Raw genomic sequence first — 18,128 nt, forward strand, 5'->3', positions numbered from 1 at the left:
GCCTCTGTGCCAATAGCAGAGCTGGCAGAGCAGCAGCTTCTCTAATAAAGAGTTCAGATGTGCTCAGTGGAATGAAAAATGGCACGTTTTTTACATAAGCTAAACAGGCACCTTGCACAAAGTTCTCCAGCACTATCTGTGCCACTCTAATCAAATAAACAGGCACAGCTAAGCAGCGTGACCTACCTGGTGGGATTGGACGAAAAATCTGTCACCTCCTCTCTAGACAGAAGAGGATGGCTATGATCTGTTCTATGTTTTTAGAGACAGGTCCCAGCAAAGCTTCCAAACAGCTCTCTTGCCAGGCAACATTTGGGAAACCAATTCAGACCAAAAAAAAGTCACCACCCACCAAATACCAAAAGCACGTACGTTTCAGGAAAGACTTACATGTAAATCCCAAATTCTAACCTCCCCATCTAGGCATCCTGAAGCAATGAGGCCCGGGATGGTGGGATGGAAGGTGACACACCAGGGAGTGCGGCGATGTCCAACCAAGGAATGAACACACTTGCCCGTTTTCACCTCTGTGATGTAGATGTTGTGATTCACATGTGTGGAAGCCATCAGGGTCCTGGGAATGCAGAAGGTAGGACAAACATTAGCACGAGAAGAGTACAGCAAAACCAGACCGTGGTTGGTTTCATCTCAACGGGGTCTGTTCACACCTAACCCAACAGCTCTCCCACACAGAGCTCAAAGGGTAAGAGGCTACTGTTTCACCAGTGGCCACAAAGCTTCCTGTAGCCAGATTTCAGGGTCCATGCAAACATGAGCTCATCCGATCTGCAAGCACAAACTTGACCTTGAAAGTCAGAATGAACGTGCAGCTCAGAAGGAACTCCTGAGTGACAGTTTGGGGCAATTCAATATTCCCAATTCTCCACACCATCTCAACCACTGCCAAATCAAGTGACACTAGGAGAGATCCCACCTCCATTTCTGTTTCCAATACACACATCGTTCTGCTCTGTTCTTTAGTCCTAGATATCCCAGTGGGCGTGCCACATCACTCCGCACGTTGTGCTAAAACACCCTTTACTCCCTCAAGTTTCTTATGAAATCCCACGGTGGCGGCACAGATCCTTTTTCCTTCGAACTATGCATCGCTTGGGTACCTCAGAAATTAAACACCAACTATGCTCGAAGCTGTGAGATTAGGAAGGTGCACACGTTCCATCCATGCATGTCAGGAACCAGAAGTTTCACTTGGCTATTCAGGACTGGACAACTCAATGGGCACAAGCCTCCATCACTTTTGTAAGTGTAAGGAGACTGCTGAAACAGGGAACGAACTAGGAGTTAATTACCTGTCTGGACTAAACGCCAGCAAGAAGGTGGAGCGTGGACTGTCTGGTAACTCAACTTTCTGAAAAAGCCAACAAAGCAGGAAGTGTTGCAAGTGTCATATGATCATACTTTAACTGTAAGCCACACAGACAAGGGGAACCCGCTGCAGGAACATATCTAGTATCACATCACTGCAGGAACTGAACAGAGCCAGAGAGCATATCAACACATCAAATGTACAATCACGAGACAATTTATTTCAAATCCCTGCCTCCCCCCACTCCAAGATCGAGCAATGCACCTCTATCCCACAACCTTACCTTGCCCTCCCATTTCATCCATCGAGTTTTATCCTCCACCAACTCCTGCAGGAGCCGCTGAGCACCCAAGGCTTGGGTACCCCGTTCCCTACCCCACAGGATGCGAACAGCGTTCTTCTCCGGTATAACCTTCATGGCTCTCAGTGGCCAACGTTATACCAGCTACTGGGAGAAGACACCAGCAGGTTCCAGATGAGAACCACCACGAAGCTAAACACAGGCTATCCACATTTCAATTGTTTATCTTCATGGAAACCTAGAAAGAGAAGAAAAGAGAATGGTAAGGAAAGCAGCTTTTACCTTGATCACCTAGATGAAAAGCTTTAAATCCCAAAAGACTAGATTTTAAATACAAATCTATCCTCTCCTGCAGACTTCGCTACTTTCTTCCATTATCAAGGCCCAATTTTGACATTTCTGCAGCCAAAGATTACTTTGAAAGGCTTTTAAAAGCATCCAGCCCTTCCCCTGTACACATGCCCTAGGCATGCCACACTTAAAAGAGAATAGAAAATTTGCCCTGAAACTCTTTCCCTTCCCTCTACCTCTTACTCTGTAAGAAAAAAAAACGACACATATATATAAAAATTAAAAAGGAAAATATGAAGAGACAATCTTTACACCTTGAAGATTTAGGTCCTGGCTGACAAGGGTGATAAAAAAATTGACAATATGACAGTCTCTGGGAAACTATTCAAACTTCAGTAATAGTAATTATTATCATAGACCTCAAGTCCAAATTACTTCCAATTCCATCACAATAGCTTACAGTGTACAAAAACAACCATGTATCACACCAAAACCTTACACTGCAGTGCCATCTTGGCCAACTCCATCAACATGATTCACTTTGCCTGTCTGCACGTTATCTTTCCATCTACAGCGCTCTTAGAACAACAGTTCATCCAAGTAAAGCACAATGCCAAATGTTAATGTTTTTGGTACACTCTGAGCTGCTAAGGAAAGCATTAATACCCGTTTTCTAGGGAAAAAAAAAAAAGTTAATTCTTTAAAAGAACTAAATATAGCGACCCTAACAGCAACCAAGTTACACAGGTTTTGAATGGTCTCATACACCAGAGTTTGCCACCAAAAGCTCTCCAGAAATAGGAAGTTTCTTAGAACACATGAGTGAAGACACGTTGGTACAACGCTATTACCTTCTGATCCCAGCAGAGTGCCCTTACTACTCTGCCATCTCTTTAGAACATAAAGATCTAAAGAGAAATCCTCCTCAGTCCGTTACACTGAACAAAACCATCAATATCCAATAGAGGAGGAAGTGGCAACTTACAAAAGCAACACACACATACAGGGGAAAAAAGGTTCACCTACACAAGAGGAGATGAATTGTGAAATGATGGAACTCAGAACAGTCATCAGCAGATCTTTCTTTCCCTCCGCTCTTCCCCCCCAAAAAAAAACTTTCCGAGCAGATGATTTAAGACAGCTGCTGCTTACAGGGAGGAGCTGCCTGAAGAGATAAGCCAGGAAAATGAGTTCTAATAAAGCACACCCGTTTTCATTTGTGAAAGTACAGTAAAGGGTACTTCAAGTGATGAACAAGTAGAGGCATCCATCTTCCTAGAAAAGAAATTCACCACAAAGAAATACAAGCAAGCTGGAAATTCCCTGATGCTTAATGTGAACAGCATGGGGATCATCTATTTTAGAGAAGCTGAACTCTGCAGTGTAAAATAAGCCTTCTTTCGAGAATCTGTGAAAGTCAGCCAAACATTAAGTAGGAATTATTCTACAAAATAAAGCCTTTCTGAAAAGCAACACAAAACCTAAACATGTCAGCTACAAGCGGATTCTTAAGAGCAACTGTACAGATTAAAAAAGTCCACACCCAAAAAAGCTAGAACAAGGATAGCTGGAGTAGATACAGCCAAAAGCACAGTATAAGACAGGAATCACTAAACGCAAATAAATCCTCATCTGGATTCTGCAAACAGCTCCAGACACCCATGTTCAGACATAACTGGATTCAGACGTTAAACAGCGTGGAGGGGAAGGACAGCTTCGAGTGATACAGGCAATAAAAAACCTATTTTACAGGAGGAAATGCTAAGTGTAGTTTCATTTAGTAAAATGAAGCAAACAGTAGCTGAATATTCTATATGGGTGCATTCAAGAAGTAAGGATGACAACAACGCCAGAATAAACATATAAACCAGACAAACGGAAGACCAGACTTGCTGACAGAATAAGCTGGAAGTGTGAGGAGATGTCAAACATTAAGCTTTGGAATAGCCTTTTGATAACTGTGAAGGACAACCAACTTAACGAGTTCCTGATAATTTACAAGCAGGATAACCCAGTTACTCATGAGAAAGAACAAGCTCTGACAACTTGGCAACATTTCAGTCCTATCAGCATTAACGTTCCCTGAAGTACAATAGCAACAAGGAAATCAAGAAGTTTAGCAAATATCTTTATGTTTATTTATGACACAGGCAAGTTTGCTTATTGTAAAACGAAGAAACAGATAACAACTACAACTGCAGTCAGCGAACCTCTCATATTCACCTTATTGAAAGACCAAGTCATCTTCACTATATAAAATCAAGTACCTACCTTGAAACAGCTTATCTAAATCTTTGCGGATGTATACTAATTTCTTGAGCTAATCTGGCTACAGCAAACACTTCACATGTGAACCTCCTGAGCCAGCATGTTTGAACTTGATGTTTTTCCCTCCGGGACCGTCCCTCATTTTTCCAGCTTCCTCTGACTCACCTCTTTATCCCCTTTGAAAAGAAAACAAAAGAAACTCAGGGCTCCAATGCCTACACAGCACCCTGGCTAACCTGCTCAACAGTTTTAAAGCTAGGATCTTTTTAGAGAACACTGAATGTATCCTCCTTGAGTGGGGCTGGCACTCCAGCACTACCCGGGATCACTCTGGGGGCCAAGCCATATCTACGCATCCTAAGGGGAAAGCTTACTCCTTTTTGTGAATTAGCCTGAATGCAGTAACTGCTCTCCCCTAGCTGGTGACACGTTCAGCAACATGTCAGACGGGCAAAAAAAATTAGAACCTTCAAATGGAGAAAGAGATGCAGTGCAGACACAGGCATTACCTTTGCTCGCTTTTGCAGGAAGCCTTTAACCTTATCATTGGATCATACCTTCAGGATTGGTTTGGGTGGTGTTTTCTTTTGCTGGGTTTGTTGGTTTTTTGGGGGAGTGTTGGTCGGTTTGTTTTGCTGCTGGGGTTTTTTTTGTTGTTTTTTTTGTTTCAGTTTGTTTTTGGTTGGTTTTTTTTTTTTTTGGGGGGGGGGGTGGAGCTTGTTTTAAGGAGCCAGTTCCTTCTGTAATCTAGTAAAGCTACCCACCAACACCAAACACTTTGCTCAAATATAAGCAACTGAACAACGACAGCATGTTATTAAATAACATTAGCAGATAAACCACGGCAGTACCAACCACATTTATAGCTGCTTGGTAACCACCTGACTAACTTTGAAAATACTTCTCAGGCCTCAGCATAAAGAAAACTTGCAGCTCACTGGATCAAACCTGTCCAGGCAAGAGGTGGACTGATTCAGTAACAGCTTCTATTACAAATACCCGTGCTATCACAACTGATAAACAGCTGACCACCAAAACAAGGAACTGCTCAGGGTTTGGTATTTTTCTGTTCTCTTCTTGTTGGGGGGCTGGGATGGGGCTGGTTCTTTTTTTTTTTTTTTTAATTAGGAAGACCAAAAGCGGAGTCCAACAACTGGAAGATTAGCTGATGCCCTGGATGTGGTCCAGGGCACCACAGAAATTCTGAAAGGGGAGAGTCATAAATTTTTCTATAATTGGCAGCTTTCCTCAACAGTTTTCTCCCTTCAGGGCACTTCAGGACAGCATGCTGGGCTGTTTACAGTTTTGGAAAGAGCATTACACAGCCCAGCCTCAAGCCTTCTACTTGCTCTGTGCCAGCTCCCCTCGAAGAAGCCTTAAGAACTCCCAGCCTCAAAGCAATACAAGCTCACTTGTAATTGTCACTGTTACAGATGCTGAACCTCTAGAAAACTGAAGTGAAGCAGCAAACTGGTGATACTTCATAGTGGTGCAGGACTCCATGAAAACACTGACAAAAAGATAGGGAGAGAAGAGGAATAAAAAGCACATTCAAATCGCCATACAGAAAGGATATCAAGATATTTTATGCATCATGCAGTGGTTTACCAATCCAGTTAAAACCTCTACCACTTTACAGAGATGGTGGTCCCATCTCTTAACATGCCCTGCCTCCCCCAACATCTTTGGTGCTATTAATTTTGTGGAGATGCGGTACCACCATTCTGGAAGCACAGCTGGCTTTGATACAAAGAATAGTATCGAAAGTACTACCTCCTGTTATTCAATTCTTGATTGGGAAAAGAAGCTATTTCATGTGGCCTTCAGCTCTCAGACTACAAATCTATTACCACTCCAAAGAACTTCTTGGCTGCATGCTGAGTCCAAGACTAAAAGCCTTTCCTGATGTGCGTGTACAGAAACAGAGTAAACAGCTCTACCAGTGTTTGAAAAGAAAAAAAGCTACCATCAGTAAATGCTATTTATAACAGAAGTTCTATCCAAGAGACACAAATGTCCCAATGATTTCAGACAATTTTCTGCCCAAAGAGGTCTCAAGTGACTGATGAAGAAAGAGGCAACATGAAGTGAAATATAAAAGCTGTCTCTGGCTTTGCAATCTGGGATCCACAGAGAGGATGCATGTATAAGCTGCCCTAGAAAAGACCAAAGGGGAGAAAAGCATGCGCTGGTGGTTTCTGTCTCAAAGTCCCTTCATCAAGTTTTAAGACTTCCCAAATGCGTTGACTGTAAAATGGATATAATCCACACAGGTTATGGACCAGTATACTTTGTATTAAAAGAACACAGACGGGGAAAAAAAACCACAACCCAACAAAACAAAAACAAAACTGCTGTGAACAACGAGGCACACCACTGACCTGCAAAACCACAAGCAAATTTGTCTCTAGAAAAGACAAGAAACAGATTATTAGTACTCTGAACTATCCCAGCTCCGGCCGGGGGCCTACCTATTGTGTAAGTCAGAAACTTCTGTTTTCAAAATGCCTGTTCTCAAGCGAAGTGTCCAGCACTAACAACAAAGCATGCCGTTTCATTTACTCCAAATTAAACTGCAGTTTCTCAGGCTTTGAGTATCAGCAAAATGTTAAACAGTTCAAGAGCATTTTGTATTGTATTTAATACGCTTTAGTCATTTCATAAATATTAGCAATAATTTTAGCATTCCCACTATTGTACATGTGGGTGGGTTCTCCAGGAACGATCAGAAGATCATCAGACAGGTGTGAAGAGAGCATAGCAGCAGTACAGCCAAACGCTTTACCTGAATCCACCACCAGCGATCCTCACCCAGGCTGTAGTCACAAGACATGCTATTTCCTCAAAGTATTTTCTACAGTTTCCCTTGTGTTTTACATAGTTCAATTTTGAGGCAAACTGCTTTATCAAGACGCCTGTGTCTTTCAGAAGCTCAAAAGAGCAAAGAAAAGATTGTGCATGTTGAAGACAGCCAAGCGGTCATCTTGCCAGTGACTGCAGACTACACAGGCCCTCCTTCTGGGACAGCAGCTTCACTGACACAGCAATAAAACCTGGTTCTGAGACCCACGGACAGGAGATTTCTAAGGACAACCCACATGCCTAAAACATCATTTGGAATATATGTGAGCAGTCTCATAGCTCCAGGAACTTTCTAGTTCCCTTCCTTGTTTACACTCCAAGTTTCCCCCCCCCCCACTCTGCAACAGAGATTACAATGCTAACATCTTCCTAAGCTGCATGGAATCATTGCCACGTAAGAAGCCCCAGAAACACTATCCCAGATAGAAGACCTGAATTCTACTAACAATTTCATTAAAAATATTGATGCAATTTATACCAAGTGTTGTGCCATTCCCACTAACCTTTTTCATGTCTCTACTTGAAAGACAGATCAAAATAAAAAAGTTTATGCAAAACCAAAACAAAAATGCTGATTTGCCCTCTTTGCACTGCATCAACTCAGCTAACCAAGCAAAGAGCCCTAGTTCGGTAAGCAACTGAACTACGTAGCACTGGAATTTGAATAATGCTATAACAACAACAAAATCAGTAAAAAATGAGTGACATGACTCATATCCAGATTAGTTCCGCAGATCAAAGCTTAAAACAAGCGTTGGAAGAACCAGACTACGTTCAGTGTTAAGCCACCAGGCCACACGCATGTCTGACAATGTACCTGATGAGCATTAATTTTCCTCAAACAACATGATTTGTCTTCTCAAATTTGTGGTACTTCTACATCAGCTGTTCTCAGAGGTTCTAGCCCTTCTTGGGTTAAAAACAAACAACCCAGAAAACATTTTGCAGACACAACTAAGTTATCTTGCAGCGATATCTCAATGAATAGAAAATTGGAAATAAAGCACTGGAATCTTTGAACAAGGCTAACCCACAAAGTAAAAAGTTCACAGAGGTGTAACAAAAGATTATCTTAAGCATGATTAATCAAAACAACAAAAAATGCAAAACCAGAATCCATTCTTTCACTCTGCTTCTACTTCTGTATCCTTGATTATGGTTTTAAAAAAGCAAAAATAATTTAAGACACTAGAATCATGTAGATTCCTGAAATTAGAGCACACCCTTCAACTACGTGCCCCTACATATGGAAAAAACACCCACTAAAAAAAAGCTTCAGGAGGAGAGAAAGTAAGTTTATGATGCAACTGTGCAAGAGTCCAAAACTAATACCATGAAGGCGCTTTCATCACATAGCCCTGGCTTTAGACTTCAAAGTTATAAAGATATTCCCCAAAGTATTATTCCGTAAGCTGAAGTTTTCCCTTGATTAAGGCCAGAGAGCTGTGGAAAGTAATTCCAAAGCACATCGTCTACAGATGCACTAGATACACTGCTCTAAGTTGCGTCCACACTCTAAGCACTTCCATATAAATCAGAATAGGATTCCTAAAGAAAAATAACTTGCATTAGTGCTTCATGATTAAAAAATTCAATGTCATGTTTCAAATTGGAACTATAAACAGCTCAGGAAATTCAACTACATTACAAAGATGTCAATAGTACATTGCCACTTTAAGATCCTATGCGACTGCAACAAGGAGCTGACTGCCATTAGAATCGTAATTTGTCTTCCCAGTCTGGATTAAATGAGCTATAACACTCTTAAGAGAATTTTTCGGTCAAAAAAAGTACATTAAATTGCTAGTTATTTATGGCAAAATGATGAAGTAGTGGAAGAGAAATGTGCAGGTATCAACTCCTAAAGGTCAGAAAATGAATAGTAAACGTAAAAAGGGAAGTAATAAAAATAAAACTAAGTGATCAGCTGTGTCTGGATTCTGACAGTTGCACTTACCAAGGAGAATATGGAGCACTTTCATGACTATTATTACAACTGCCACATAAACTTAATGAATTCTCGAGAAGAGAGAGATTCGTTCCAATCCAGATGACAGGAAGCGAATAAATATAATTTCACGAAGGTGTAACGTAAGACAAGCAGCTGAACTGAGATCCAGAAGATGAAGAGTTGGTTTCCCCAGCTCTCTACTCAGACCATGGCACCTTTTGCCAAGTAGTGTATACACAGCAGGAAATGAGGGGCAGCGAGAGAGAGAAACAGAGCTACACAGAATTCAGATTAACCTCTTAAGAGAATTACTCTCACTTAGGCAGGAAAGTGAAGGCATTTTCAATTCAAAATGCCAGCATTTACATTAGAAGTCACATCAAGGTTCCTCCAGCTCGAGAGCCACAGCCAAGTGCCCCCTAGTGAAATTATACGCCCACGAGAAATTTGGGAGCACAAACACTACACGGTTGCAGAAACAGCGTCGGGTATCCACAAGATAAAGACAAAGTTGTTTATGTGTTCAAGGCTGCGCTCAAGGCATGTATACCTTATCCAAGTAATAAAGAAAAAGCAACTGGAAGCAAGAACATATTTTTAAAAATGCAGTTCATATAATTTCCTGCTCACATGGAAATAATCAAATAAGCTAACAAGCCAAAAAGCAGAAGTGATCTACGCAGAAGCCGAAGTCTTCACACACAGATATATCAGAACTAAAGAGGTGGGAGACAAAGAAGATTTAGACTCTGACAAAGAAACATAGCCAATTCTTGATGCCCTTTCCCTTCTCGGCCTTGGACTGAGGCTGTGGGAGAAATATAAAGCGAGAGGAGAAAATGTCCAAAAAACAGGTTGGAGACTCCTCTCAGCAATTCTGCGCTGCTCAAGGTGGAGAATCCGTGCTGCGTGCCGGGAAGAGGGCAGCAGGAACCACCACCCTGCCAGGACAGCCCAAAAGACCTCACAGAGCACTGAAAGCAGAGCAGGGCGAACACAGATTAGGAGCACGCTCAGGCCTGGCACCGCATTGTCCCACGCGCCTTCAAACAGTTTACAAAAACTGGAGATAACAGTTATTAGACAACAATCCTCGTCAGAGTTCTTACCAACCAACCCTAAATCCTGAGAGGCAGACAAGATCTCTTGTTTTAAGCAACCCAATCAACGGGTCTTTCTTTAAGCAACTATCATTTAACAACTTTCCATCAAAATATCCCTAATACTAATCCTCTTCCACTGCACATCACCTTGTTATTGACTTTTGAAAACCACAAATTTTTTGCCCTCAACTCATTAATATTTTGTGTTTATCACCGTCCTTGCTAGGTTAGTGCAAGGCCACTAACACCGAAACACACAAGGCATGCCCTGTATCAGGTGTCCAAAAATACAAACTCAATAGTGTGTGTGTGGGGGGAAAGGTGCCTTAATGCCATCGGTATTAATAGCACGAGTAAGTATTAACATCAGCAATAACTTGTAAGAGCCCTGAATTCAGTTGGCTTGCTAACCATGGCATAAAAGATACTAAAGTTACTTTCCGGAAGTTCCATAAGAAATTATGACACAAAAAAAGGGGGAAGTATTGAAATGCCTAATTTGTGGCAAGGGAATAGCAGCAGACTGTATCATCACCTGCCTTCTCTACAACTCGTTGTTACAGCTGCGTAAAAGTTAGAAGTGCTGCACAGAAAATGGAAGAGTAGAAAACAACCAAACAACAATCCAGATGGTCAGTTATGACTCAGAAAAGGGCAAAAGAAAGAAAACTAAGAAGAAGTCATCAGCAAAGTAAACACTCAGCATCAACTCCCCAGCAGCTAAATCTGAAAAGGCAAGTCCAGACATTTGGATTGAAATACATTCTTCATGCCAAGTATTAGAAAAAACCTAAATGCTAATGGACTGCTGTACTCATTAACATCCACGCTGCCGCAAAGCAACAGATGAGTACAAGATATTTGTAACCGCTGAAACAAACGGACCAATTTGGAAAAAAAAAAAAAAAAAAAAAGTTATCTACAGCAAAACCAGGTACGGACTACAGAATGAGTAAGCAAGCCACACTGAAGAGTTACGAATGTTATAAACTGCACTTCAGCAGCCTTCCAGAACACAAACAAGCGTTTTAAATTTAGCAGAGAATCTCAGGTACTGCTGCCTACATCACCCATAAGACATTCAAATCTGCCCGGATTTAACCTCGTACCACATTCTGAAAACTGACCCAACAACAAAATTAAACAGTCCGGTACTGGATTGGCAGTGAGCATTACGTTACCGGCAGGTCATTCCTAGGTCCCATTTTAACATTCCCATTAGCAATTTGAAAGAGGATGGGAGTGGCAAAGGCGAAGAAGCCAGATGACATTTGCAGAGGACACCAAACTGGGTGGAGCAGTAAACAAGGACAAATACAAAAAAAGAGATTGTTTTTCTATATAAAGATCTAAGAACATTTCATAGAGAGGAGAAAATAGAGCAGCACCGAGCACTCTTGCTGAACACATTCATACAGCTGATTCTCCAAGGACTAGCTTGCCCCTAAATAACAGCTATCGTTGCATCGGTCTCCTACACCAGAATAATCCTGTAAAAGTGCATATCGGGAAAAATTATTGGTAACCACTTAGAGCACCTCTGGAAGATGGAACACGTTAGGCGCAGGGGTTCTGTTGCAAACATTATTTTCCAAAGGCAGCAGAAACCACAGCACCGACACGACCAGCAATCCCAACAAACTCCAGGACCACCCCAGAAACCCACGCCCCGCGGGACGAACACCGGCGGCGGGCACGGGGGTCCCACCCCCGGCGCCCGGCCGGGAGCGCTCGCAGGGGGGATAATCCTGCGCGCACCGCTACGCGCACAAGCGCGTTCCGCCAGACGCGGGGGAAACCCGAAGGAGAGCTGGGGAAGGGAGCGCTCAGTTCCCATTTTGTTCGGCTGAAGCCGGGAAACAGCGACAGCACCGACTATCGCCGAGCAGCAGCCCCAGAACGCGGCCCGGCCCGGCCGCGCCGGAGGGCGCACGGCAGCACCGGCCCGCGGGAGCCGAGGGAAGCCCCAGGCCCGGGTGTAAGCCCGGGTTTCGGGGCGCTGAGGCGGGCAGCTCCCCTCAGAGCTCCCCCCCACCCCCCGCTCCACCGTCGCGGGCTGCACCCCCGCCTGCGGCCGGCCCGGGGCAGCGCGGGGAGCGGGGCCCAACCGTCCCCGCGGCGGCCTCCCCGCTCCCCCCCGCCGCAGGCCGCGGGCCCGCAGCGGCCAAACAAAGGCCCCAGTAGCCGGCCCCGGCCCCTCCGCCCGCCGCGGCCCTGCACGGGCAGGTGCCCGACACCTTCCGGGGCGCCGCCGCGGGTCCGGCCGCGCCCGCCCGCCCGGAGCGCGGCGGCTGGGCCGGGCCTGGAGCCGGGCCGGGCGCGTAGGCCCAGAGCCTACCTGGTGCGGAAGGGCCGGGGCCGGACGGGCGGAGCGGGGCCAGGGCCAGGGTCGGGCCCGGAAGGAGCGGCCCCCGCTGCTCGGTCGTCGCCGCCGCCGCTCCGAGCTCCGGCCAGGCGACCCAGCCGAGCGCCGAGCCGAGCCCGAAAAGCGGCGCCGAGAGCGGTACCAAGGCCCGAGCAGCCGAGGCTAGAACGCCGCCAGGCCTCGCCAGCCGAGCGACGATGTCGTCCACCGCGGCGCGGCTCTTCGCGCGGCCGCCTGGGGGCGACAGAGAGCAGGCGAGACCAGTCGAGCGCGGAGGCGCGGCGGGGGGCGGATGGGAGGCTGGCGCCGGTGGCGGGCGGAGGCCGGGCCGGCAGGCAGTGGGGACGGCGGTCGCGCTGCGCCGGGCACCCGGCCACGGGAGGAATCACGGCGTGCCGGCCTGCCCCCCAAAACCCTTCGGAGCCGGGCCGGGCTGCGGCTGGGCTTGGCACCGGGGGGGTTGGCCCTGGCCCTCGCCCCCGGGCGGGGAGGCCGCCGGGGCAGCACCCCGCTCCTGCCGGGCCTGTGCCGCTCACAGCACACCGGCAGCCCGCCCTCCACACCTCCTGTCTGTCCCTTTTGTCTTTCTCTTCAGGCTGATACAGAGCGGGAAAAAATGTAATTAAAAACAGACGAGAAAAGAGTTGGGATCAGAGTGAATCGCATTTAGAGAAAGTGAAGGGCAATCAGATGAGACACAACTGGAAAAATTCCTTTTTCTGCAACAGGACAGCATTAATATTTATTGTTATATATTAATCTCCCAACTTCACAGAGAGTGAAGCCACAGAACGTGTACACAGCCCCACCTGAAGACAGGCCCCCGACAGGGAGAAGCCCCACAGAGCTGCCCTCCACATCGGAGAGGTAAGAGCTCGCCAGGGAGGTGAGCTTGGATGTGGGAGGAAAATCTAAGCAAGGCAGGGCACTTTGCACCAGTAAATCAGCAAAGGAAGAGTCAAAAGGCCCAGACAGGTGATGTTTAGGGCTTGAGGTTTACTGCAATACACAGGATTGGAGGGAGCAAAGGCAGCCTGCAGCACAGTCTTCAAGGAGGTCGGTATTTTAAAGGAAAACTAGAAAGGGCCGATGATGGGATTTTACAAGGAATTTAGTCAAGCAGTGAAAACTGCAATACCTTGGACAGTCAGTCACTGTCATCCTCCAACAGATGACTGAAATTTATCAGATGTTGTATGGTCAGGGCAGACCTTATTTTTCAAAGCTCTGACAATACGCAGACTTTGTAAGTACTCCGGGATGTAGCTGGCAAGATGAGGTGAAAGTACAGAGGAGCCAAAAAGCAGAAAAGAGACATGACTCTCAGCTGTCAAATTTAAATATTACCTAAACCTGAGAGAAAAGAGAGAAGCCTGGATGAATTGTTTTGAAGGAAGCTGCTTAGGAGTACGTGGGGCAAACTGTTCTCTAGATAAGGAAGTTCCATTTCCCAAGTGCACTGAAGGGTACTTAAATCTGACTCAAGGAAAAAGAGTAGTTTTGAGCGGATTGGTTTTGTCTGGTGTGGCCTGATGCAGGTTTTGCCCAAACTGATAGGCAGTGAGATCAGTTTTGAAATTAAACTCTACCAAGGGTGACGGTGGCAGAAGGAAGACAAAACCCAGCAGCAAACATGTTCCGGGAAGTGCCTCCACGTTGAGTTCACTCTGGTCTCGGCACATGCTGAGAAGAGCTATTCATAGCATAAGTTGAGAAACTCCAGCTCGTTATTACGAGACAGTGTTTGTACCTACATGTGTCCAAGTCTCACTTGACCTTAGCGTCACCCACGCAGCTCATTCAGTGTCCGCTGGTGTTTACATCTAAAGATCAGTATTTTTAGCATAGACCGTCAGATATGATTATGAGCCATCAGGCCCTGTATATGGCAGCAACTCTTACCTTAAAAATATTTGGGGGGGGGGGTGTTTGGGTTTTTTTTCCCAGAAAACAATGCTTGTATGCTTCTTCCTAGGTGAAAGAGCAGAGGTTTTGCCACAGTGAGCAATAATAGTTCTTACATGATACCTCATGGGAAGATGTGTAAAGAAAATAGAATTGCATCTTCGATTGTTGTACATAATATTTTACAGGTCTCATCAAGGCTTACAAAAACGGTTATGCATCATAACACATGCTTGGTTTTCTGCAGACAGTAAGCACTTACTGCCACTGCAAACCTGGCAAAACTGTATCTAATCCTGCATCTCCATCCTACACTTAAGAACATGTCCAATACTTTCTTATTCTTCAGACGTGGGGCAGGATCCAGGCTTATTTCTTCTAAAAGGACAGAACTGCTGTGCCAGATGGTTGCACTGCTACTTTAAGTAGCTACATTTTTGCAGCATTCTGCATCCCCAACCACTTTTGTTTCATTTACTGCCTAGTAAACAACATCTAAGAAACAGAATTTTCTCAGACTGCTGTCAAGTGACCCTTGGAAAACACCCACACATTTTGGAAAGCGAATGTTGCCAGGAAACTTCCCAGTCTTGTGGCAGCAACCACTGCGTGCATTAGTCATCTTTTCCCACTGAACAGGTAGATTGCCAGCAGTGGTAGAGCAGCCTTTCCGTACCTCAGCTCCGATCTAGATGGAGAACTTTTACAATCAGTTCCATTTTTGTGACCCTTGCCATTTCTTTCACAGCAGCCAACAAGATACGTAGTTTTCTGTCACGGCAGACGTATCTAGCAAGAACTAGATTTACACTCACTAGCCTATTTCCTGCTATCTGTTAAGTAACTGGCAGAGTCAAACATAGCTTAACATCTTCTCCCATCCCTTTGGGAAAGAAGAAATGTTCAGCCCTTCTTGACCTTCCAGCTACGTGCAAGCACTGGTGTGTACCAGCAAAAACCCAGACCCCTCCCAGAATGCAGCTGTCAGCTTTCAATAGGAATCGCTAGGTTCTGAGGTATGCAAAACTGCAAAATGTCTTTTTTTTTTTTTTTTTTTTTTTTAGCAAGAATTTTTACCTGCAAACAAAAAGGTAAATGTTTGCTTTGCTGCTTATGAATTCATAGCATGAGCCCACAAGGAAGTTTAATTTGTGTGAATTACTGTTTAAAAGTCAATCATAAGTGGCTTGGGTTACCAAGTGGCAAAGAATTGTTGCTTTGTAAAACAGTGCAAGGCTTACAGGCTTTACATCATTCTCAATTTCCCAAGTTTCTCCGCTGCTCTCACATTAGACATTGCTCTCCAAGTCAGAAGAAAGGGGAGTTTCTAAGCATCATGACAGTAAAAATTTAGCTATTAAATTGCATCTCTGGAGAGATTGAGAGAAGTTCAGAATACCGCCTGAAATGAAGAGGGTAAAATTTCTCCTTAGTCTTTACAAACTTAAAGAAGAGGAAGGGGCATATTTGCTGCATATATCCTCCCAGATGAACCGTCAGAAGCTTTCTCTCTGTCACAACATTAGCTAAAATGAGTAAGTAAAAGCTCCTGACGAATACGACAGGCTTCTGAGTCCATTGATTCCATTTGCTCGTACTCTTCTTCTGGTTGTTCCATGTGTCCTGTGGCCGGTGAAGACCACACGTCCAACCCGTGTTCCAGGGAGATGTTATGAAGCACACAGCAGGCCAGAATGATGTGGCTGGATTTCTCTGGAGAATACTGCAGGGTGCCTTTGGACCCGTCCAGGCAGCGGAAACGTGACCGAATGGTTCTGAATGTCTGCTCGATGACATTGTGAGTGGCAGAATGTGCCATGTTGTAACGATACTCAGCTGGTGTCTCAGGGATATGCAGCGGGGTCATCAACCATGTTCGGAGAAAGAAGGAGCTGTCACCTATTAGCAGTGGAAAGAAGGAGGACAGGTTACACACCTAGAGTGAACCACAGATTTCAGCTCTTGACCCTTGATTTTCTGCTACTGCAGACACAAAATAACTTATATCTCTCACTAAAACAGGAGGCATGAGAAAGCGTGAAAGAGCAACAATAACACACATTTATAAATGTCACAAAAACCAAAATAAAGGCATTCAAATTCACGCAGGGAAATGCTGGAAGAACACAGAAGAGTTTGAAGATAATCCATTTGCTACATAACACAGCAAAAGACAGCTGGACTAAGACCCAACACAGAATTAAAAATTGCAAAATTCAGCCTAGAAAGGCATAGGATTCTGAAAACAGGTGCTCAACAGAATGAATTTAAGCTAATACATAATAATCAGACTGCATAAAACACAGATTGGAAGCTACCGTTCTAGACTTCTAAGAGAATGATGGTCCAAACTGAATCACAAATCTCAAGGCATTTTCAGGGAAGCAATCAAAAGTAAATTTTGATTTACTTTATATTGCTTTTGACCAGAGGCTCTAGACTCAATAAGGAGCCAACAGACTTTCCACAGAAAACAATGATGAAAAACTGACTTACCAAGCAGCCAGCCATTTTTATGTAGCTCTGTTTCAAACTGGCTTGTGAGGGCCGCCTGCTGTAACACCGTGCAGTCGGGCAGGCTGCCTGGCCAGTGTGTTTCTGCACTCAGGAGGACTCCTCTGGCATCACACACCATCAGGCAGTTCAGAGAGTGGAGACCCTTTCGGTTCACGTAGGATAGGTCCTCAGCATTTGGTGCTTTGATTGCCACGTGGGTGCAGTCCACCACCCCCAGCACTCCCGGCATGCCTGCCAGCCCATAAAAGTCATCCTTCAGGCTCTGGACTGTAGCTTCATCCTCAGGAAAGTGAATAAACTGGGAGGCTCTTTCCACCAGCGCCTCGGTTACATTGGCAACGCAGCGGCTCATGGAGGCTTGACTAATGCCAATAGCATCCCCCATGCGAGTCTGGAAGGAGCCGGAGGTGTAGAAACCCAAGGCAGCAAGTATCTGCGTCTCCGGACTGATGGCCCTGGACCGCTGTGTAGGGCGAGAAAGACTGGCTCCCAGCAGATCCACCAGGTAGTAAATGAACTGTCGGGGAAAGCCATACGTGGATACTAAATACTCATCAGTGACATCCTCCAGCTTGAAGCGATCCAAAGTCCTGTGTCCGCGGCCATAGAGCAAGAGGTCGCAGTCCAGAATGGCGATAGGTACGGCCATGGCGAGGGGCCGGGGGCCCGTGGAGCCCCCGTTACACGGCTTGCCCCGTGCCTTCGCCTGCGCCAAGCCAAGGGAGAAGGAGCCTCACTCAGCGCGGTTTGCACCGGGCAGCCTCCCCGCTCCCCTCACGTTCCCCAGCACGTCTCTTTCTATTTCTCTGTACCTGCTGCTCAGCCCGGCCAGGGCTCGCTGCGGCACCGGCAGCCCTGCGGCCCTGCCTGGCGGGAGCGGGCCTGCCGCTGCCGGGGCCTGCCCGGGCTGGGGAGCCGGCCCCGGGCCCCGCGGAGCCACGGCCCGTCGGCAGCCCGGTGCCCCCGGGCCCTGCCCCTCACCGCCCCCCGGCGCGCTGCGCGGGCAGCGGAGCCGCCCCGCCGGGCCCTTCCCGCCGGCAGGCAGCCCTCACCGCCCGCCGCTCGGCCCGGCCCCCGCCGCCCCAGCCCCGCGTTGGCGGCGGCAGATTCACCACAGCGAGGGGCTCCCGGCGGGAGCGGCGGCGAGCGCCTCCCGCTTATCCCGGCCACGGGCTCCCGCCCCGGTGCGGCGCGGCCAGCGGGCGTGGGGGGCGGCTCCGTGTGGAAAGTGCCGCCGC

At 46.3% G+C, this 18,128-nt stretch overlaps 2 protein-coding genes across 8 annotated transcripts in view; both read right to left on the reverse strand.

Moving 5' to 3' along the window:
• The window catches only part of AMBRA1 (autophagy and beclin 1 regulator 1), a 137,221-nt gene extending 122,829 nt beyond the window's left edge, over window positions 1-14,392 (reverse strand). For 4 of the 7 annotated variants that reach the window (XM_080395711.1, XM_080395708.1, XM_080395705.1 and 1 more), the window contains exons 1-4: window positions 12,442-14,392; window positions 1,611-1,866; window positions 1,311-1,369; window positions 391-574 (exon numbers count right to left, since the gene is read on the reverse strand). In XM_080395711.1, the coding sequence (XP_080251837.1) occupies window positions 391-574; window positions 1,311-1,369; window positions 1,611-1,745 (378 nt within the window). In that variant the 5' untranslated portion in view covers window positions 1,746-1,866; window positions 12,442-14,392. Of the gene's footprint in view, window positions 1-390; window positions 575-1,310; window positions 1,370-1,610; window positions 1,867-4,190; window positions 4,364-5,599; window positions 12,402-12,441 lie in introns of those variants that run through there. The other 3 variants (XM_080395706.1, XM_080395707.1, XM_080395709.1) reach the window with 3 other exon arrangements.
• Window positions 14,393-15,502: 1,110 nt separating this feature from the next.
• On the reverse strand, window positions 15,503-17,952 carry HARBI1 (harbinger transposase derived 1). The gene is made up of 2 exons (XM_080395781.1): window positions 16,870-17,952; window positions 15,503-16,272 (listed from the first exon to the last, which is right to left on the reverse strand). The coding sequence occupies exons 1-2, from the start codon at window positions 17,537-17,539 to the stop codon at window positions 15,896-15,898; spliced, it is 1,047 nt and encodes a 348-aa protein (XP_080251907.1). The 5' UTR covers window positions 17,540-17,952; the 3' UTR covers window positions 15,503-15,895.
• Window positions 17,953-18,128: the final 176 nt, after the last annotated feature.

Source organism: Falco punctatus, assembly GCF_963210335.1.
Source record: "Falco punctatus genome assembly, chromosome: 7".
Taxonomy (NCBI): domain Eukaryota; kingdom Metazoa; phylum Chordata; class Aves; order Falconiformes; family Falconidae; genus Falco; species Falco punctatus.